This window comes from Parambassis ranga, chromosome 17, assembly GCF_900634625.1.
Source record: "Parambassis ranga chromosome 17, fParRan2.1, whole genome shotgun sequence".
Lineage (NCBI taxonomy): Eukaryota > Metazoa > Chordata > Actinopteri > Ambassidae > Parambassis > Parambassis ranga.
The window spans coordinates 5,343,945-5,366,096 of record NC_041037.1 but is presented as its reverse complement, the minus strand read 5'-3'; the positions used below and the strand labels follow the sequence as shown (position 1 = coordinate 5,366,096).

General features: G+C 42.3%; 1 protein-coding gene across 1 annotated transcript; it reads left to right on the top strand.

Moving 5' to 3' along the window:
* The first annotated feature begins 258 nt into the window (after positions 1 to 258).
* On the top strand, positions 259 to 18,973 carry wnt9a (wingless-type MMTV integration site family, member 9A). The gene is made up of 4 exons (XM_028427991.1): positions 259 to 410; positions 12,153 to 12,412; positions 12,584 to 12,846; positions 14,783 to 18,973. Exons 1-4 carry the CDS (start codon positions 319 to 321, stop codon positions 15,302 to 15,304), a joined length of 1,137 nt encoding a protein of 378 aa, XP_028283792.1. The 5' UTR covers positions 259 to 318; the 3' UTR covers positions 15,305 to 18,973.
* Positions 18,974 to 22,152: the final 3,179 nt, after the last annotated feature.

Here is a 22,152-nt window from a genome sequence, read left to right as displayed (position 1 = left end):
CAGTCTGCACAAACAGTGATGTGTGCAGTTTAAACTGCCCGCAGAGGAGACGCTGTCACACCAATCATAAATTAAGACACACTAAGATGAATAATCTGAAACCTGAGAGGGAATTGTGAATCAGTTCAGTTGTCAGTATGTATTGCCCAGGCTGCTCTCTCTCCCTCTCCCTCTCTCTCCCTCTCTCACTCCCTCTCTGTGCGGATGGGAGGAGCGCAGCGCAGCTCCTCTCTGTATAAGAAGTGTTGAACGTCCAACAAGGGATTTTACACAGCTACTCAGGAGAAACGAAATGATCTGCCCTGGAGCCGCAGCAAAATGCTGGATGGACACCTACTCCTGGGATGGTTATCGGTCACAGTTATAGTGTATCTTCTCCACTTGCCTGGACCCACCGCAGCATATTTCGGGTAAGGACTGATTGACACACTGTGATGCTGCTTTCATTGATTTGATTGGTTCCTTCATTGCAAACTCTAATAACTTTTCTCTCTCAATCTTAAAAACAAAAAGTGTGCAAGAAAAGTCTTTATTTTGATTGGGAGGCCGCACAGCTGCAGCAACAGGTTGTCTGCGCATGATCTTACCGCACAATGAATAAACTAGTCTCAGCGGGTACTTCACTAAATTAAATGCAGCATCTATTAAAGGTGGATGTAGAGAGTTCACCCCATTGTTTTTTTTCTCTCTCTCTGACAATTGAGCCAGCGCCCACTGTAAAGCTCCTCCTGGCACGTTTGAATGGCAGGTAGCGGTCGGGTGATTATTTTGCTGAAACACTTGTAAAATCATATCCTTAGTCGACTCTGAAAACAGCCGCGGAGCGAAAGGTGAGTGTATATATATTGCCTCAGACTCAACAGCTGGTAACAATAAAGCAAAATCTGACTGACTGAACTGGTGGCCGAAACGTCTGCTCAGCTTGCACAGAAAAATTCCCCCATCCAGCATAAACATCACACAGCCCTGGCAGGGGCTTTTTCTGCTGCCTCCATCAGATTCTAAAAAACACTTGGAACACGTGTTAGGAAATTAATCAGGAAAAAAAAAATCATGAATCATGTCATATACAGACAATAATGTTTAATTTAGAAGGAGCACCAGGGGTGTATAATTCAAAGTAAGTCATTCCCAGGGAACGCCTTGGATTTTAGGTGTAGCCCACTATGACCTGCACTTCAGAGTGGCTCCTAATGCACTGAACTCCAGTCTGTCAGCTTTCCTGTCTGTCTCAGGAAAGCCAAGGTCATTCAAATGAGGTCAGCACGTCAGGTGGGACGGACAGATTTATTCTAAAAAAGTTGACACCTATGGTGGCATCTCGTGTGCGAAATCTGTGCTGTGCTTTTCTGTGCCTCTATGTCTACTACTAGCTCTGTTGAAGGGTGTTGTTAGTGCTCCCCTTGGCTGCGAACGGTGCAGACACACAGAGAAACAAATGGTTGTAGACTGCAGAGTGATGACACTTAAAGCCTCTCCAGCAGAGTCAAATTTATAGTAGGTATGGGAGTTGTGCAGGATCCAGGAGTGTTAGGTGATCTGGGAACTGTTGTGAACCTGCAAGAGAGCACAGCAAGTGTCCCCTAAGGGCCCGTTAGACTAATGTGTTAGACCTGGCGACCTGTCGAAGAGGGTTTCACCTTCTCCGGGAGGCATAGGTTATCCTGAATAAGGTTATAAGTCTCACACATAAGTGTTAAAGTAATCTGCATTGTTGTTGTAGTTTACACCCAGTTTTTTTTGTCAGATTTTTGGCACTCATCTTTGGAAAGTGGATGATGCAAACATGCTGTATGGCACCTGCAATAGGTCCATACAGTATGATGGAAATATCTCAGCCCTTCTGAGTAACGCGTCATCATCTGTATCAAGTACTTTCTCCGTCTCAGACTTCATCATTGGTTTCAGTTCAGTTCTAAAATTGCATTAGAAGGACAAATGTAACCCCGCTCTCTGTTTCTGTCTCCCTTCCTGTTGCAGTGTCGCCCTTGGCAGGCGGTGTGTATTAAAGGCTGACGTGCCAAATTGGCACTCACATCAGCCTTAATGGTTCTAATGGTAATGCGTATTTACTTATTCAGTTAGCACTTGTTTTCAATTCCCTCTGTCAGCCTGTTCCCTATCTGTGGCCGGCGTAGTGCAGAGAGACATGTGGTATTAGACAGAGTTATTATTCTGCGGCCCAGCGAGAAGAGAATATGAATGAGTGTCAGTGAATGATTTAGCCCTGCAGCTGAGGAACACGAAACATACTGAAAGAGCCTGCACAGGTGACACAGATACAAAATGTGACTGCCCCGTGGCCAGCTTCCCAGAAACTCGACACCAGTGACGCTCTGGCACAGTCCTGCACAGCTTTGAATGGGAAAGGGGGGGGGGGGCACTAACACAAACCTGTTCAAATAAATATTCCACAAGCATGAGGCATCCTAGGGCCTCCTGGGTACTGATTTACTCAAAATAGAGGGTCAATGTTGCATACCCAATTTCCAGAGTGCGGTGGAGCGTAAGTGTAACATAAACACAACCTCTCCTGCCCATAGTCTGCTCGACCGAGGGTGGGGTGGGATTCCTGGCGTAGTCAAGCACCCGCTTAAATTGTCATCCTTTGCCACAAGAATGCACACGCTCATTTTCTTTCCCTCAGCCTGTTGTGGCAGGTGCTGGTTCTGCTAAATCGGTTATCATTAGAGTTTGAATCGGAGATGCTCGCCAAGCTTTCCTCACGTAACTCCAGGTGACAGCACCTACATGAGGAAATTGAGCAAAAGACGCTGGCGAGGGGACTGAGGGGAAGTGATCAGTGTGCTCAGTGTGGCTCTCCGAGACAGCACTGTTGGTTTAAATTTGAGTTTTGGTAAAAGGCATGTCATTCTGTGGTCTTGTAAACTGGGCTGAATGTGAGTCCTTACACAGAGTCAAGAGTTTGTTTTTATTTAGTTCATGTGCGACATATACAGGAAGGCTGCCCACAGTCATGCAACTGGGATTTACCAATCACAGAGGCACCACAGCATCCGGAAGAAGCAAACGTAGCGGTTGCTATGACTTGCTGTTTAATTGCTGCATTATCATCAGTTTGTTTTCGAAGGAGCGCTGACGCTCTTTCAGATGCTATTATTGTTTTCAGCGCTCCATTAAGTGAGGCAGCATGCCAGAAACAACAGGATAACAAAAGGGATGTGTGTAAATTTATTGAGGAGTGATTTTTCAGCATGCAGCTGTAAAAGGGTTTTTATCACTTCGCTGAGGTGGTTCCTGGTGTGTATCAAACAGCTGTGCATTTTAAAGGAGCCTCTTTTCTTTTAGCACAAATTTGTTTTTTAAGCTGCTCCATGTAACCATTTCCTTTTTGGTTCCCTCCTTCTCTCTCTCCTTCTCTCTCTCCCCTCCTATCTTCTGGCTTGCCCCGGCGTTATGTGCGTGCCGGCATCCCTGCAGCGGTTTGTGGGGAGCTGCTGGGTGATTACCGCTCATTAGATGGAGCAGAGTTAGTGTGGGCTCCGGCTGGCGTTGCCTGGCAGACAGTGGTGGCAGGCGTCTCATTACCAGGCCTTAAGGACTGATTAGCCCTGACGTGCAGCAGGGCGGGGAGCACCGTTGATAGAGGGATTTCCCAACTTCATAGGATATCCTGTGGCTACAGCCACACCTCAAAGGGTATCACTTTAGCATGAGCCAAGAAGATAGGATTCTCTCAGCGCTGGCGCTGCGACACTGCAGTGTGGTGAGATCACGCAAACCTGCAGGCTTAGATAACTGACCACAAGGTCTCTTAAAAGAGAGGGTTTTGTTTTCTTTATATGTTTGTTTGATACATCCAGATTTGAGCTAAGCTTTGCTTTGCTTTCAGTCCTTAGCACTATGACATTCATCTGGAAAAGCCTGCTATGCCTGCAGATGCCACAGGGTGGTGCAGCATCTTCTGCATCTTTCTGGTGAAACAGCAGCAGAACAGGGGAAAGAAATAATGTAAAGTCAATACAGTGCAACAATAGTTTAGGAAAAACTAATAAACATCCTATAAAATGAGCTCAAAGTCACTTTTCTACACATCTAAAGTGGAGAATGTACAGCCTAACTGTTGATTTCAAAGTTAAGTCACTACACACCTTTGCTATGATAGTTTCAGTGGTCTCCGTTGTGAATTGTTATGGGGCTCATACTGTATAATAACATGGTTGTAATGGATATTTATGAAGATTACATGGTTTGGCGAGGCTTTTAAAATGTGTTTGGCAAGCTCACATCCTCAAGACGTACATTTCTAGTGTCATCAGAATGCAGACGAGACCGCAGCTAAGACAAGTTTGATTATAAACGGACGGCGAAGATGACGAGGATATGAGGGGAGGAAACTCCCATCGAAGGAAAACTGTTGTTGGTCGCACGTCAAACATGATGGTCTTTGCAGATGGAGCTGGAGACATGGGCAATTTGTGAAAAAGGAAAACTAATATAGACTCAAGGTACTTTTAGTGGTCAGGCATTGATGAGTTGATGCTAGTTAGTGCGACCGCTATGTCCTGTGTTTTCCATCCTTGACCACAGCAGAGATTTCTTTGCTTAGTTTGTGGGAACATGAGAGACATGGCACCTCTTATGAAAGTTTCTGTGTTCAGATGGAGGAAATTGACTGATTTTATTTAACCTTTTGCAACAATCTGTAAAAAATCGTCTCAAAAATCACATCCACCTGCTTGCAAGGATTTTGAATTTCAAAAAAGAAACCTTTTCATAACAGCAGTGTCCGACTCTCACTGCACTTTATCTCACCATCTTGCATAAACACAGTCCTATAGAAGCTTGACCTGATCTGCACTTAGATACTCCTCTCGAATGTGCGTGTTTGCCAAATGGGTGTTCTTATATACACTAATGTTTGCCCCAGAGGGCCCATTTATCCATAAAGCCTGAGCATTAGCCTGAGAAAGGACATAGTCAGACGTACATTGACATGAATGGGCTGAGGCACGGCAGACGTTCTGTGATTAAGCCTGGAAGAGTCTTTGTTTCACTCTAATAATGGCCCATTTTAATGACTTTCAATGCTTTAATCATCATGCAGTTGTCAAAAAACTGTTTCTCTCCAGGCGATATATGAGCTGCGAGTACATGCACAACAGGACAGAAGAAAAATGCTAAGTGGGGAATATTTGTCAGGTGATGTGAACAGGTTTTGTCTTTAATGTTGAAAATTACAGTGCCTAAAAAATGTTTGGAGATCACGAGAAATAACTTTCAGTACTAATAATCGACAATGAAATGAGGTGGGGTGGGGGTGGGGGGGTGTTTTGGATTGTAAACGAGCAGTTTAAATACCTGCTTTCCTCTTGAGTCTACGTCTCGCTCTGTCTCTCTCTCTCACCAAAAAAAAAAAAAAAAACATAGTCTGGTTCTTGTGACAGCATGAGAGCCGAGTACAGTATGTGTGCCGGAACGTGTTTGGTGTGTCGGTGCGCTGGTACAGGCCTGCTCTGTGCCATGGTGTGGGTTAGAACAGGGGAGTCATGCGGACACCGCTGCGCACCCAATCTGTGCCAGTCACACAGTGACTATAACTGAGCTGCTGACCTTAGAAGCCTTGAGTTCTCACATAGCAGTTAAACCTCTTACCATGCCCCACACTCCCATTCCCAAACCCAGGGCCTGTCGTCCTGCTGCTCAGCTACCAGTGTGGTGGATTAAAAAATTAGGCTCAACAGTAAACTTGCCTCCTTTTTCTTTTTTCTTTTTACAAATATAAAAAAAAACTATTTTTTGAGGAAGCTCAGTAAGAATTTTAAATATCATGAGAGTACATGCAGCAGTCAATTAGTGGGAGTAGTCTGACATGCCCTATGTGAGTTGTAAATGACCAGAAGGGACAGCAGATGACATAACATTGGGTCATATCCTGTTAAGTCATATAAGATAGCGGACTTCCCCCCATCCCGCTCCTTCTCACATTGTGAATAGCCACTTTTTTTTTTTAGACGTTGCATGACATTCCCACCATGCCGAAAGCCTCATTACTCAACTAATAATGACTTACTAAGTCCGGGGCCAGTACCACTTTGTTTAAAGTCGTTTTGTCATGTTACTGTACTAAGTCAGTCACAGCTTGTTAGAAGTAATCACAACACCCAGTTCTTTCAACCAGGGACTAATCTTATCTTAGCCTCATAAATAACCGTTCATTCCAGGGATGATCCAGGGAATACACATATCACTAATGTCAGGGTTTTTTATTTTTTTTATTTTAACGTTCTTCATGGAGGTGGACAATAGCCCGGAGACTCCCCCTGAACTGACAGAGTCATTTGACACTGATTCATATTTTCTTCAATGATTCAAACCTAAGCTGTGGAGCACATTGTCAGCCATAGTTAGAGCGGGCCAGAGGGAAAACACCACACACGCTCACATTCCTACTACGTCTGGCATAGCCTGGCCTGTGATACACCAGATGGGACTTGGGCAGGGTGGTCTGAAGTTCATCCAAGATTTCTAAGAAAAAGTGCACCATTTTTCCTCCTCCTCCCACCTCCCACCTCCCAAAAGGAGCATTTTAAACAGCAGAAGGAAAAAGTGAAGGAAAGAAAAGGAGAGGTTAATTTTCTACATAAACGCTATGTTTAAATCACTGAATAATACCATTTTTTACTACTTGCTGATTAATCTCAGGTGAGCACAGTAGTTTGTCTTCATGACAGCTAAACTGTTCCAGGACTCATGTTCACGTCTGTCATTGTCTTGTGTAGGTCACGTCCTCAGACAGCGGCAGTTTTGTCTAGAAGAGGCTTGTTTTGAGCCAACAGCTGGGTGAAATGATTGACATTCGTTTAGTGTAATTGACCAGTGGGAATAGAGGAAGTTCGTAGAAGAGGGGGGAAAAAAAAGTGGAGGAGGATGGGGTGGAAGAAGAGGTGGGGGGTGGGGAGTCGGTAGTGATCTAGGAGACAGCAGAGCAGACCACACAACCTGCAAGTTCAGGCTGATGGAGAAGTTGTGGCTTTTGCCCCCCCCCCCCTTTTTTTTTTTCTGCCCGGGCGCGTTCAGCCACGACTGACTCCTGTAGGTGTTGACTTAAGGTTGTAAGTGCCCACATGTATGCGCGCATGGCTGCATGCACACACAGGTGTATAAGGTAACTGCATACACGGATCTGCACAGTCTCTATCTTGTCGGGTGATCACCGAAGAAAACATCCTATTAGAGTTTAAAATAACATGTTTTGCACGATAACAGCTTTAAAATAGTCTTTGTCTGCGTTACATCTACAGTTTGAGTGCTTTAGCCTCTTGAGATTAATGTATACACACAGACTGAGCCTTCTTTGTTTATATATGGTTGTACGAGTGAGTATATGAATAACAGCAGCAGTTAGAAATCAGCGTGGCTTCTACTTAGAGCAAGCTCTTTGCTAAGTTAAAGTGATGTTTTCCACTATGAAGGGTATTATTACAATTCCTTAACTATTTACATACCAAGCTAATGAAGAGTGAGCAGAAGTAGCAGCTGAGGAGTCACTTCCAGCACTCTAATGTAAAGCAAGGCAGAGGGAGTGATGATGGTGAAGTTCAGAGCTAGTCAATGATTTCCTCCAGGGATCGACGCTGAGGCTCCGCCGCCACGTGAAATGAGCCGTTCGCGCTGAACCCCGCTGCATTGGAAAAATGTATATAAAGTAAATGTCATGGGCAATGGGAGGTGCTGACAGGTGGAGAGAAAGGACTATACAAACTCATGGTTACTAAGTGAAAGACAGCAGAGGAGGGCGCAGTGAGAGTAGGTCAGCGACGTCTGCGAGGAGAAGTGTGTACAGGCAAGTGTGTGAATGGAAAAAGCAAAGCTGAGCAAACATCAGCAAGAATCCCACCTCATATAGGATAATAATGAGTTTTATATGTTGGTGTTATATTCCATGTGTAATTGCTGTTGCTGTGCCAACACCTCAAACAAAAACACCTACAGAAAACGGTCCATGATGTTAGAACACATGTTCTTTACTTTGTAGTACAAGATGGGGAAGATCACTAAACTAAACTATCACGCACGTTTAATGATAATTAACTGTGCTTCATGACCTAATAAGACTCCTGTTGTTGTAATTATTGGATTGTATTTATCATTGATATTTAGAGATAACTGATGTCTCCACCATTTTTGAATGAAAATGTGCTTTTCCATTAAAACATCATTCATTTTTTTTGAGGGGGATGAAAAGGTATTGAGACGTTTTAGTGGCTGTGTCTTTGCTGTTAGAGCAGTCTGTGTGCACTCATCACAGGCTCAGCCATTCATCCCGACCCTCCACATGCCAAATAGAACCCAAAGTCATTCCTAATGACAGACATACTACTGCCATGATAGCTCTGTCATCGCTGGTATGTGTGAAGCAGTGTAAAGCTTAAAAAGACCATTTCTGTACTTTTTGCTCTGACATGCACCTAACAGCCATAAGAAAAAACTCTTGTTTACTTATTTATCAAACAATAAACCTACATTAGAGTCAGGAATATTACTTCTCACTTTGGTTTTCACTCTCTGTTTTGCTACATTTCCAATTTCATAACATTTAACACTCATCTGCAACAAGTGTCTCTGCTCTCTTTGTGGCCACGGTGGTGATTAGCATTAGCCACACCGCAGTCAGAGGTAAAGCAAACACTAGCTGCATTAAAATTCATTTATTTCTTCCTTACTACTACTGTTAAAAATGATCACTGATCTCTGCCGAGTGGCCAATGGTAACAGGAGCTAAGAGTTCCGAATTGTAATGATTTGTGTGATTCAGCCACTGAACTGTTTTCCAATTCTTTTTTCCTCTAAGTGAGTTGAATAAGTTCATTCGTCAGTGATATTTCTTTTGCAGATCATCATATTGGAATGTGTGACCCTTTGGTGTGTGTGTGTGTGTCTGTGACAGCAGGGGTCACAGTCCAGCATCCAGGAAAAATATTGTCTTTAATTTCCAACAAATTTACATTAGATTCAAATCAAGCCATCTACTCTTAAATGTCAATACCCCCCCTGGGATTAATAAAGTATTTCTGATTCTGATATAAAAAAGGGAACACATTGGTAAAAAAGTCACTTCTTTGAATGCATCTGTGATACGAGTTGACTTTTTCTGGCGAGTATAGTTTTCTACTCTGGAGATGTGGAGAAGTATTTGTCTCCGCTGCACTTTGCCCTCAGGCAGCTCAGAAACAAGCCTTTGTGTGTGAAAAAAAGCCACCGAGACAGTAGTGCTGAGATCAGTGTCGTGCCATCTTTGGCCTCCCTCCAGCTTCACTCAGACCATCTTTGTGTCTCAGACAAGCAGACGTCACACAGACAGTTGAGGCCTGACATTCTAATGGTCTCTTGTTTTGGAAGGCATGTGGGCTTTCGGAAGATTTGATGGTGATACGTGTTACTATGCGTGTCTCCCTGAGGAATGTGCACGTCACGTTGGTGGTATGAGTGAATTAAGACCACCATTTGTCACTTGGATCTCTTTTCCAGGCTATAAATAGTACAAATTAAACTAACACATATATGTGACATGTACAGTAGTAAACTGCCTCCTGGTGTGCATTTGGAAACGTATCTTTTAATGATGTCAGGTAGTCCACATGGCACCATCATTCAGACCAATCACTGCTTGCTTCATGTGGAGCAGCCATCAGTCACATGTCATACACAGCAAAGGATCAGGTGCTTTTTTTGGGACATGAAGTTTCCTTCTTTTGTTTGTTTCTCTTTAACAAAGCATGAGACTACTAAGAGGAAAATGTCAATCGTTCAGAGGCAGACGGAGTTCTCGTGCATGCCTTCCTCTGTACGCCTCAAACCATACATTTTTGTATTCTCTAAGTGTGTTTTCTGTCAAGACACAGCTTGCCAGGTTTCCATTTCAAATCCATAGCTGTCAGACAAGTTAGGAAAAGGCAAACAAGACAAACTCAACCAGAATGCATTGTAAAGAAACTATCATATAGCATCTGCAAACTATTAAGTCCATCGGTATGAAACTGAAGACTCGAGGGGAAACATTTCAGTCAGTTATTGGACTTAATAAAACAAATCTCTTGTTGAAGAACTCTTATGACCTTCTGTTGGAGGCCTCGGTGAATGTGAGTGGTGACAGAATCTTCTCTGAGAAGTAGCAATAAGGTCTGAAACGCAAGCAGTGTGGATCACTGATCAACACTTATGAGACATTTACTAACCCGGTGTGGACATCCAGCAGGTGCTCTGTACCAAAATATAGTAGAATATATTTTTGTACACTGCTTGGCTGTAGGTGGCAGACAACCCATTAGCTGTGGTTTGTCTTCATAGGTGGACTTGTTTGAATTTGTGTGGTTGCGTGTAGACTAGGTGAGGAATGCTGTGATATTATATACACATTTTTTGCCTGAATTTATTATACTGCTACTCCATAGATGTCCTTATGCCATCCCTGTGGCCAGTGGAGGAAAAACACAGCAAGGCTAAAAAGAAAGCCCAGCTGCCACCTCTCCTGCTAATCCTGGTCTGTAATGACCCAGAACTTTAGCCTTTTTTGTCTTTACTGGCTCATTCACTGACTACAAGTTTGTCAACATGGTGCAACAAGAGCTTCATTAAGACTGTATTAAACAGATATGGCTCTCACTGTAGATACAACGTCACTCTGCCATGCTTTCTTAAAGGTAGGGTAGGAGTTTTCATTCTGATGCACTTTTTGTTAAATTGGTGTAACTTCTCTTTACAATCCGATAGCAAACAATTAGTTGGGCAGCTTCACATTACAATGAAGAATATTAATCATCTGTGGAAGCTATAAAAGGCTAAAAACATCAGCCAATCCTCCGGGTGGACCCTGCGCGGAGTATTGGCTGGTTGTCACTCTCTTCCTGCTCTGTGCGCACCAGAGAGGTACGTGCATGATGGCCGAAGTCACAGACCGCAGTTCGTCTTCAGGTAATGCGTGTCCATGTGATTGGGAGGCGTGGCTTCGGGGTGAGCGCAGAGAGAAAGGGGCGTGTGTTTACTTTCGAAATCTGGCTGACTCTCACTGAGTTTTCAAAATCTACCCTGCCTTTAAGCGTCTCCTTTCGCTGTCATGTATTGTGTCCATAAGACATTCAGTGCAAAGCTGGGAGTTTTCGTCTTTAGCTCACCGTTTTTACAAGCATGGAAAATGAGCACTTCAGCCCTGTTGAATGCCAAAAGTAGGAATCCTGCGTTTTATCAATGTCATCGATAAGTGAGGTGTCAGCTGATGCACAAGAGTCCTTTAAAAGTCTGAAATCTGTCTGCAAAAGCGTGCGCAGGCCCGAGGATTTGTGCCTTTTGTGAGTTCTGTAAATCCATTTATTCTTCAGTTTCACTTTAAGGGTGTAAAGGAGGCCAGAAATTACACATAATGAACAACTACGGTGCCAATCCTGTCAGTTGGTGTGACCAAAATGGTCACAGGCTGACAGTCATGTCCCCTGTGTGTGTGTGTGTTTATGCTCTGCTTTCCCCATCACAACCTCAGAACGCTGGTCGTAGGTTTTGCCAGCTATGTGGCAGTCCCCGCTTTGTGTGTTTTATATACGCTTCCTTTAAATAAACTGACGAAAAGGAGCGCAAGTCTGCCACATGTTCTCCATACCATGTTTAGAACTGGAACTTCTGCTTGTTATATTTCAGATGGATTACAGCTTTAAAATCCCAAATACTGGACTTTTGTTTTAGGGGAATCTATAACCCCCTCAGGGTGTAAATCTTGCTGTGTGATCATGTTTTAATCTATACTGTGAGGTGACATCTGCTCACATACGTGTGGCATGTCACGTTCGCAGCATGGATGATTGCTGAACAATCCAGGAACAAAATGGTGTCAAGAAGAACCTTTCCACCTCTGCAGAGAATTTGCTCTCGACTCAGACACGCCTGTGCTGGAGGTTGATCTCAATCTCTAGCAAATGTTGAATTCCCCTGAACATTAACCACTGAACAGCTGAATTCATTTGAACATTAACCAAACTTTTGAGCATTATATACCCCAGCTGTGCTTCCTGTGCTGTTTGTGTAGTATATCTTTGCAACTCTTACTGTTTATCCAGGAAGGTCAGCATCCTGTGTTTTATTAGATTCTTTATCTGAGACTGCCTCTCTGTGTTTCAACTCACTGTGATCTTTTCTCTTAGGTTGACAGGTAATGAACCGTTGTCTATCCTGCCACTGAACTCTCTACCAGAGGAGAACATGGGCAGGGCCCACTACAAGCTGTGCGACCGGCTCAAACTGGAAAAGAAGCAGCGTAGGATGTGCAGACGAGACCCGGGCGTGGCGGAGACCCTGATAGAGGCCATCACCATGAGCGCCCTAGAATGCCAGTATCAATTCCGCTTCGAGAGGTGGAACTGCACCTTAGAGGGGCGCCACCGAGCCAACATACTGAAGAGAGGTACGGGCAGAGAAGTTTTGACTTATTGCTTCTTTTTTAAACTCTAAATATTAGTTACTGGTGTGCTGAACACTGAAAATAACACTGTAAAATGTTGACTACTATTTTGACCGAATGAGCGTGTACATAATTCTCACCCTTTCCTGCCCCCTTTTAATGTGTTTCTTCCAGGATTTAAAGAGACAGCCTTCTTGTATGCCATCTCCTCAGCGGGCCTCACCCATGCAATGGCCAAAGCTTGCAGCGCAGGACGCATGGAGCGCTGCACGTGTGACGAGGCCCCTGACCTGGAGAACCGTAAGGCGTGGCAGTGGGGAGGCTGCGGAGACAACCTTAAATACGCCAACAAGTTTGTCAAGGACTTCTTGGGCAAACGCTCTAACAAGGACCTGCGTGCACGCGTGGACATGCACAACACAAACGTGGGCATGAAGGTACGTGTGCAGAACAGACATGACACGACCAAGCTGCAACTGTGTTTCTGGAGCTGTGACAGTCCAGAGTTTTCTATCCACTCCCTCACTAGATATCATGACAGAAACACAATTTCACTAAGTCATAATTTAGCCATAACTCAGTTTGTGGCGGATTATTTATACGTAAGGATGTTTTAGGGAGTCACACAATAGTTTCATAGCAGTATATCTGCTCCAGCTGTCAGCCTAAGTTGCCTTTTATTAAAGCAATAATTTCCACATGTAAAACAGCTTTAAATCTAACCAGGACACACTTACAAAAGAAACCAGTTTGAACTGGGTCACAGTTCATTTAGGAGGTCTGATCAGCTAAACTGTGGGAAAACTGCAATAATACAAATACTGTCTTGAGTTATGTGCAAATATGTAAACAAGCAGCAATGTAAGTAGCGTTTTAATGTGTGCTTAGTCCCGGATATAGCTGCTATATGACCATATCTTTGGGTTTGCTTTTGTAACAGTGTAGTTTAAACATTACAGAGCTGGTAAATGACTGCTGTCCAAGACAAAGAACACTGTCCAAATATATGGTTAAAATGACCAAAGTGGTGTTCAGTATGGCCGCAGAGGAGTGATATTGATTGAGTTATACACAGGTCATCCTGGTAGACTGAAAACTAGAGCGATTCCAAGAAACTCCGACTGATGAAAGTAATTGCTACTGTAAATTTACTGAAATCTGAAAGTGCTCATTAGTCAATATTTGGTTTTCCCTCTTAGATTAGATAGGCAGCGACTTTAACTTATGCTCTGGCACAATTCAGCCATTGTTTGTGGTGAGCAAATATGGCTTTTTCATCTTGGAAGTGTTTTTAATAGCAAAATAAAAAAGGAGGGAATGGTCTTTATCTGTCAAGCCAAAGCAAACTGAAGGTCTGGAATATGTTTCTTTTTACTCTGCTTCTCTCTTATTGTAGACATTTTCTGAGAGAATTATGGCAGAGGCACACTTCCCAAATGTTAGCAGACACAAGACGTTCCCAAAAGACTGATGCAGGCTCTTCCTTTTCAGCTTGGCTCTCCAACATCTGATCTCTCAGGAGATTTGAATTGTGATAAAAGATTTATAACATAGTTTTGGCTCTTTTTTTGTGGGGAGGGGTGGGGGGTCTGCACATGCAGTGAGGTGTACCACACTCGTTCAGGATGAATTCCCCACACAGAGGACGAAACTGGAATGTGCAAACCTCTGCATCCCCCCCGACTCAACATTTTAAAAGCTGACCTATCAAATTTTCTCGACCTGCTGGTGTGATGAATATGCACTTCCTCTTCCCCAATCTCTTTCACAGTCTGAGAAAAAGACTTCTATCCAAACCCCATCTAAGACAATGTGTTATTGTCATTGATTTTTTTGCACACGTCCTGCTTTTAACATTGTGGTTGATGCAGAGACGGACTTTGGCTGACCACTGACAGGTCAAGAAGCGTCAAAATAACATGTTGTGGTCTTTTTAGCTGACAGCCTCGATGTTTCACTTGCAATTATGTATGATTTAGTAGATGAAAATACGAAAAGTCATTTTGTTTGCACGACTTAATGTTGCGGTATGACTAAATTACCACCACAGCATTTTATCAGCTCCCAGTTTCTCCTCTCTCCCATAGCTGTCTGAATGGATTGTCTTTGTGGGATCCTCTTTGATATGACCACCACTTACTTATAAGTTTCATAAAAACATTTAATTTGTGGTTAACATAACAAAAACAGGTCTGTTATTAATGTTATTATTCACTTGTTCCCACACAGAGTTGTATTGTTAACCTTTAAGCCTCTGATTCTACCTTGCAGTTTGGGTAAATCAGCTCTTTCAAGTGCTGCTTGCTAAACAAAGTCTGGTTAAATTAAAAGACCTATCAGAATGGTAACAGTATGCCTCTGTCTCTGACCCAGGTAATCAAGGCTGGAGTGGAGACCACCTGCAAATGCCACGGTGTCTCAGGCTCCTGCACCGTCCAGACCTGCTGGAGGCAGCTCCTGCCTTTCCACGAAATCGGCAAGCAGCTAAAGCAGCGCTATGAGACCTCCATCAAGGTCGGCAGCTCCACCAACGAGGCTACAGGGGAGGGTGAGATCTCCACAGGCCGGAGCCAGCAGCAGCAGCAGCAACAACAGCAGCAGCAGCAGCAGCAGCAGCAGCCTCTGTCAGGCCTGAACGATCAAATCCCCCGTACTATGGACCTGCTCCACATCGAGGACTCACCCAGTTTCTGTAGACTCAGCAAATACTCAGCAGGCACCGCGGCCCGAAAGTGCTACAAGGACAAGAACTGCGACGCCATCTGTTGTGGGAGAGGCCACAACACTCAAAGCAGGGAGGTGACCAGGCCCTGCCAGTGCCAGGTGCGCTGGTGCTGCTATGTCGAATGCAAGCAGTGCACGCAGAGAGAAGAGGTCTACACCTGCAAAGGGTAAACCGGTCACTCCCGCCAGCCCCTTCGATCAGTCTGAAAGATGGTTGTGTTGATGAAGAGCGGCTGTTTTGTTCTCATGCATGATCGCTCTTCAGCGTCAGAACGGTATTCTGTCAACAAAAGAGGAGGGAGCCGAGAAGCAATGAGCACTTTGAGAGATTTCTGTGGGTTCGGTTTCAGAGGTCCTGCAGAATAAAAACTTTTTTCAGACAACTGGGTCAACATCTCAAGCTTTTTTATCACAGCGATGCCTTGAAGAGAGAAGCCTTTTTTTTTTTAAATCCATCAGCATCCTTTCAAAAGAAACCAGAGTAATGAGGATCCATCACGAGGACAGTAGCACCAAAAGACTGATTACTGGGGCTTTGCCCAAAGAGGAATGGTGTGTGTGTGCGTGTGTGTGTGTATGGTAGATAGTGAGACGGGAGCGGCGTGACGACTTTTTATGGCGCTGAGAACCATATTCAGAGACTGCTTAAAAAAAAAGAAAAGGAAAAAAAAAAGACAGGGTGTAAGAATTATTCTACACGCACATATTTTACACTCACACACATTGTGTGTTTGCATATGTATGTACATAATTTCAGTTATATTGTAATGATATTATTCAAGCCACTTATCTAACTATGTTAAAACAAACCACTAACCACACAAATGTCTTGTTGTTTGTGTGCTCTCGCTCATTTTTCTTCTTGATTCATGTCGACAAGGCCCTTTGGAAAGCAGCACCGCATGTCCGACGTCTTGCTGTGGATAATTTATAGATCCTTAGGGACTACTCCTTCACCAGGAGGGAAAAAAAAAAATTTATTTTTTAAATAATATAATATGAAACTGTTAGTAAATACATTAACAGAAAATCATTAAACCAGTCAGTTTAGGCTATTCTCGGCCTTGAGCGAAACAGTGTTCAGGGAATAACTTAAACCACTATGTCTATTTGAAGAAAGAAATTGTGCAAATGCGAATAACATCCAGGGTGGAGGTGACAGCGGCCTTGTTGTTCGATAGCCAACGTCCTTAAAGAAAAACGCTTGATCAGCAGACGGACCACGTGCGACTCTGATCAAAAAAATCTTTTTTTGTTTTGTTTGAATACTTTGAAGTTGAAATGAAAACTGTGGAGGAATGTATCTCCCCGACATTTCATATCCTCTCCTCCTCCTCAGCTGCCACAATGTGATTGAGCCATATTACAACATGTAGACGTTGCAGTGTGTACAGTAGAAGTTCAAACAGTATGGGGGCGACTGAGACTGAAATCTAACTTGACCTGTCTCCAGTTTGCTCAAGTGAAGATAAAAGTGAAAGCCTTGTAGCTAATATAAATGATATTTTATAAGACTAATATTTGTGTAATGTTCCATAAATTGATGTGTAAATGTAAACGTAGGAGCTAATCTGTTGCCTTCTTTTTGAAGTCAGTCAAGTTGTTTTTATACATTTTGCTTTTTTTTTTCCCATATTGTTGCCTGGCACCGAGCGACTCAGTTATAAGACAACACAGCATTACTGACCCCACTGTGCAACTTTAGCGACACTTTAAAGGAACAATTTGACATTTTAGGAAATGCACTGACTGCCAGATAAGAAGGCTGTCACTGCTCTCAGGTCTGTGTGGCGATCATGTCACTACAGCCTGGAAACAGGAAGAAACAGATGCGTGGCTCTGTCGCAAAATCATTCATGATATATATTATTTACTTGAGCATGTTCATGAGAAAATAATGTCTTCCCCTGTAAATCCCCCTCAGCTGCTCACCACCATCACTCTGGTTTAGCCAGGAGAAGGTTGATTGATGCTATCAAATCTAAGATTGGTTTGGGCACATTCATGACCACAACTTGTCATTTTGACATTTTTCTACATATTAAACCGGATACTGCAACAACTGAAAAGATGATTTTGTTATCTTCTCACAGAGCTGGGCTAGTCTTTTCACCTGTTTTCACCTTTTCCATATATCTTTCTGTCTTCATGCTAAGCTAAGCTAGCAGCTACAGAAAAGATGTAAGCGTGATATATATTATAATCAATGTGCATTTCCCAAAATGTCCAATTATTTCCGAGATGTTTTAACAATTCAAATGACAAATGCTTTGACACACACACAAACATCACAGACAGTAATCATTCATCGTACTCTCAGCTTCTGGGAACATTATGCTATATATTAAGATATAGGAGCTTATATGCCATATTTTAGATTGGTGTGAATTAACTACTGAGTGAGGGACCCAGCTTTGTATTATAACACCATTCACGCACTGAAGCCCAAAAGCCCTTTAAAGTATTTAAAGACCTGTATTTATGGATACAGTGCAGAGCAGAATCTTTTCCTTTCCTTCTTTTTTTTAATGTAAATAGCAAAGGTTTCTTCTCCTGTGGTATAGAGACAAAAGTGAGGCACATGTTCAACTCTCACAGGCATCTTTGAACAGAAATCGATAGCAAATAAAAAGGGTGCGGCACTTGTGGAAAACAGCAACACAGCTGCTGCTGCTGCAACAAGACAGATTATAGTCATCAATACTGCACATTGCCAGATATGGCAGGACTGAGAGTTTAGTATTTAAATGTGATTTTCACAGTGATTTAAATCTAACTACCGTCTTTGATGGGTTTTAGGAAGAGAAACCTGCTTGGTGTTATTTGTCCCCGAGGAGATGAATTCCAAGCATTTTGATATGAGAAGGCGTGCCAAATAAAGACTGGTCAAAACTGGTCATATACATAGAACTTTGCACGCTACATGGAAACCATAATAGCTATGCTGCGACTCAAAGCATAAATGCCTGCTTCCCACAGCTTCTGGTGTGTGTGCCTGCTCCACGCACTCCTCGGCCCAGACACAGTGAGGTTCTCTACTATTGAATGGATTTAAAACAGACATGACAGAAATACCAAATGCACACAGAGTGCATTTTTTCTGTGTTTATAGATTTGTACATATAGGCCTGAAAATGTCTCCCATGAGAGAGGAGCATGATGCAGCAGCCAGTCGGTTTTTAGATGTCACGGTCGTCCATATTTTCAAATCCGAAAAACTGCACTGTTCAGTGGTCAGTGGATCATGTACAAAATTTTATTTTGTAGAAAAAAAAGAAAAGATAAATTATTTTTAAATATATTATGAGCATGTGTTTAGTGTAAATACGTCTAAATTGATTTTATATCCTGTATTTTTTACTTCTTTTGGGTGTTTGTTCATTTTTTTTTGGGGTGGAGGCTTCATGAAGCAGCGTATTACTATAAACACATTTCACTCGATATCTCAACGTTGTCTGTTCTCTATAAGCACTAACAAATCCTAACAACTCACCTAAAGTCATGAGACATTTCTCAAAGTACTTAAAATCACAGTCACCCAGGAGAATGATGAAATCTTTGTAATCATTGTAAGAAGAGTTTTGACCATTTTTCATGTACATGTGCTTTTTGTTAGGATTTGTGCTGTGCTTGTGAAACAAAGATGAAACACACGCCGACGATGTATTGCCCTTTTCTGATAATATTACACCAACAAAGCTTTGTTCGTGTTCACTTATTCATGTCTTATGGGAACTCTAAATTATTTTCCTCTACCTCATGTGTATAGCTTGTAGGTATAAACAGATCACAAATGACTGGTAAGAATGTATTTAAGTTATTTAACATCTTTGTATAACAAAGGCGAAAAAAATCTGAAATAATAAATGAATTTCTAAATGATTTTATGTGTACTCTCATTTTTTTTAAATGTTTGCTTCATTGGGTTTCTTGGAGTATTTGTTTGCTCATTTATTTCTAACTACAAATTTAACATTTGGAAAATTTCATCTGAGAGATCTGAAAAACACATTTTTCAAAGTATCCAAACAGCTTGTTTTTCTCTCTCTGTTTCTGTCCAAACTCATAAAATATGTCATGAAATGTCTTTGAGGGATTTAACAAAGTGTGTTTCAGTGTGGTTGGCCTGGTTCACTTTTAATTGCTAATGCTATTGTGTTTTTTTCTAAGCGCTGACAGACACACGTTTTTGTCAGGCAACTTTTGAGATGTTGAAGAATAATCAAAAACATTTGGATCTGTCCAGTGGTTTGGTGTTCCGACCCTTCAGAATCTGACAGGAAGAGGCTGCACAGTTATTTGATTTGAGTCAGCCCCCAAGACTACAGTTCTCCTGCTAGTACAGAATTTACAAAGTAAACAAATGTATCCCCCAAAGATGCACAAAAACATCTTTTTGGAGATATACTTAAAACCCAACAAGAAGTCTACCATTTTGAATTAAGTGTAAGATGCACTTCCAATTTTTAGGACCTTGAAGATAAAGTTACTAAAAACCATCTCTTCAGTGTGGCCATTCTTACATGTCGAATTCTGACACAGGAAGTGGTGAGTGTTGGTCCAAACTTTACATGTTCGTTAAAAGTCCCAGAAGATGCCGATATGCCACTGTATGCTAACAGTCATAGCGTCACCTAGTGGGAACAGGAAGTCAGTTTTTTATGTATTTTCCAAGGAGTGGAGTTCAAGTGATGAAAATTTGTGCCACTATTAAAAACAACTTCTCAGTGTTCCTGAGATATCATAAAAATCAGATCTATGTTCATACATACTGATGCTTCTGGCTCCAGCTGTCGTTAGCATGGAGCCTTAAGAAGAACAAAGAAAGAAAAGAAGGAAGCTTTAATGCAGTGCAGCGGGTTGAAATTAACTTGTATTCAGCTAGTGGTGATAACATGATCAGCTTAATTTGTAGATATACTAGTGTAGATCATCATCTTGTAAACCTCCAAGAGGACCAGGACCTTACCAGCTACTAAACACACGTAAGCCCATTGCAAACTGAAGGTTACCTCCTCCTGCCCTTTTGTGTTTGTGATCTTTTTCTTTTGGTCCATTACACAAAGTACATGACCACAGGAAGAAGGTATGGAGATCATAAACCAAAGGCTAAACTTAAGCTGCAGAAACTGAAACCTTTTCTGTCACTCGTGACCTTCTCTGACTCTGACTGACTGAAGGCTTTCCTGTGATGGTGCCAGAAGAACATCATCCACAAAGATGAGAGATCCTGAAATCTGACCTCTGGCTGTTTTTGTTCGTTGAAACCCGACAACCCAAACATTTTTATTGAAAGGCAAAACACGCAGTCATTGAGGGGTGTTCCTCTGAGTTACAGCAGCACATAAAATGTGAGGGCAGTTGGAAAAGACCTCTTCAATTCCCTGAACTGCTGGGAAGAAAGTGAGTGAAGCAAAAGGTCTCTCCTGCTACGTAATCAGACGTCATTGCTGAGGTTTGTTGTTTACAGCAATCTGATACAGACGATGTCAGATTTTCACAGTTTCATGTAGAATCATCTTCCTTTGCTATGACATTTTCTATTGATTTAATGTAAAATGATTATCAAGGCCTCTGTCATATTACATTGCACAGTACCGTAGCAGCCATGTTTTTACATCAATGTCAAACAAAGTTACCATGAGACTCATTAGTGAAGATATAAACATGTTCTGTTTTGGGTTTAGTGTCCAGACGTACATATGAGCTGGAAAACTGCTGAACTGATATTATTTCAACAAACTGTATCCCCTCTGCAGATGAGTGGAGATTTCAGAGTTTTCTCTTTCAACAATCTCACAAATATCCTGAGGCCTCATCACGAAAGCCGCAAAGCTCGATTAATCCAGGGAAAAGGGGGGCTTTGTGATCCCAGGCTGTGAAAAGGAGCTTCATATCCAGTTGTGAAAACAAAACATAATTATGACTCTATCTGTTCTAATACCTAAAACATCAATGGAAAAGCCTGTGATATCCCCGACACGTGTGCCTAAATTAGCAGTGCAGGAGCAGCACCCTCCTTATGTTAGCTATTCCTCCCCTGGGTCCTAGCTGCTTTTCTCTGAGAAGCTTTAATGTACCCCACTAGCTGGACTCCTCCTGACTTCCTGCCCTGTACCAGCCTCTAATATGAACTGTAACTCTGTGGTCTGCTGTAATCCGACAACGTTTTGACAGCTGTTACCATGAAGGAAGTGGGTGCAACTAAAGCACAGACTGAAAAAAAGTAAAAGAAGTAGAGGAAGAAAAAAAAAATCAAGCAAGCTTCACCCCCTCCACCACCTCCTCCCGACTACCTTCCATTCCCACCTCTTATCCTCCTGCACATGCACAGGCTGTCAGAAAGAGTGAGACTATTCTTAAAATGCTGAAAGTGACTGAGGATTTGTTATTGTAACATCACCCCTCTGCTCGGGATGCATTTACGGAGGATGTGCTGAAAAGTTTTGCAGTTGTGTCAGACGGTGTAACTAGATACAGACAGACAAAACATTCAAAGAAGGTACACTTCTGTGCAGCCAGTCTAGGGTCCCAACTGTCTGATGAAAGCCTTTGGGGGCAATGTTGTATGGTTCACTGTTCAGCTGATAGATATCCACATAACATGTAACAACCAACCTTGCTGATCATTGATAATTCTAAATGAGCAACATAAGGAGTGCAGTTGTAGTAGAGAATCAATGTCTACCATTCCTCGCATAAATACCACATAAAATAAGTATGAAAAAAGCATTTTGATGATTTTCTGTAGACATTAATTACACAAATCATCACACTCACTGCAGTAAAAACCCTCTATGTTGGTTGTAAATTAATTTGCATGCTTGCACAAAACTTTCCTTTCAAAGGTTGTCTTATTTTAAATCAATGTTTACAAAAGTATAAGATTCGAGGATAATTAATGAGAATCCAAAGTGGTCAAAGACCAACGCATCGGTTGAAACATATGTGCCGAGCTCTGTGAAAACACCTTAGCTCATTCTGCAGGTTTGTGTAACTCACAGATTTATGATTTTTTT

Bases quoted from the DNA above. Each gene is read 5' to 3' on its own strand.
- wnt9a (XM_028427991.1), top strand. From the start codon at position 319: ATGCTGGATGGACACCTACTCCTGGGATGGTTATCGGTCACAGTTATA. The intron at 411-12,152 runs GTAAGGACTGAT...CTTTTCTCTTAG, and splicing joins CCCACCGCAGCATATTTCGG to GTTGACAGGTAATGAACCGT. The intron at 12,847-14,782 runs GTACGTGTGCAG...TCTCTGACCCAG, and splicing joins ACACAAACGTGGGCATGAAG to GTAATCAAGGCTGGAGTGGA.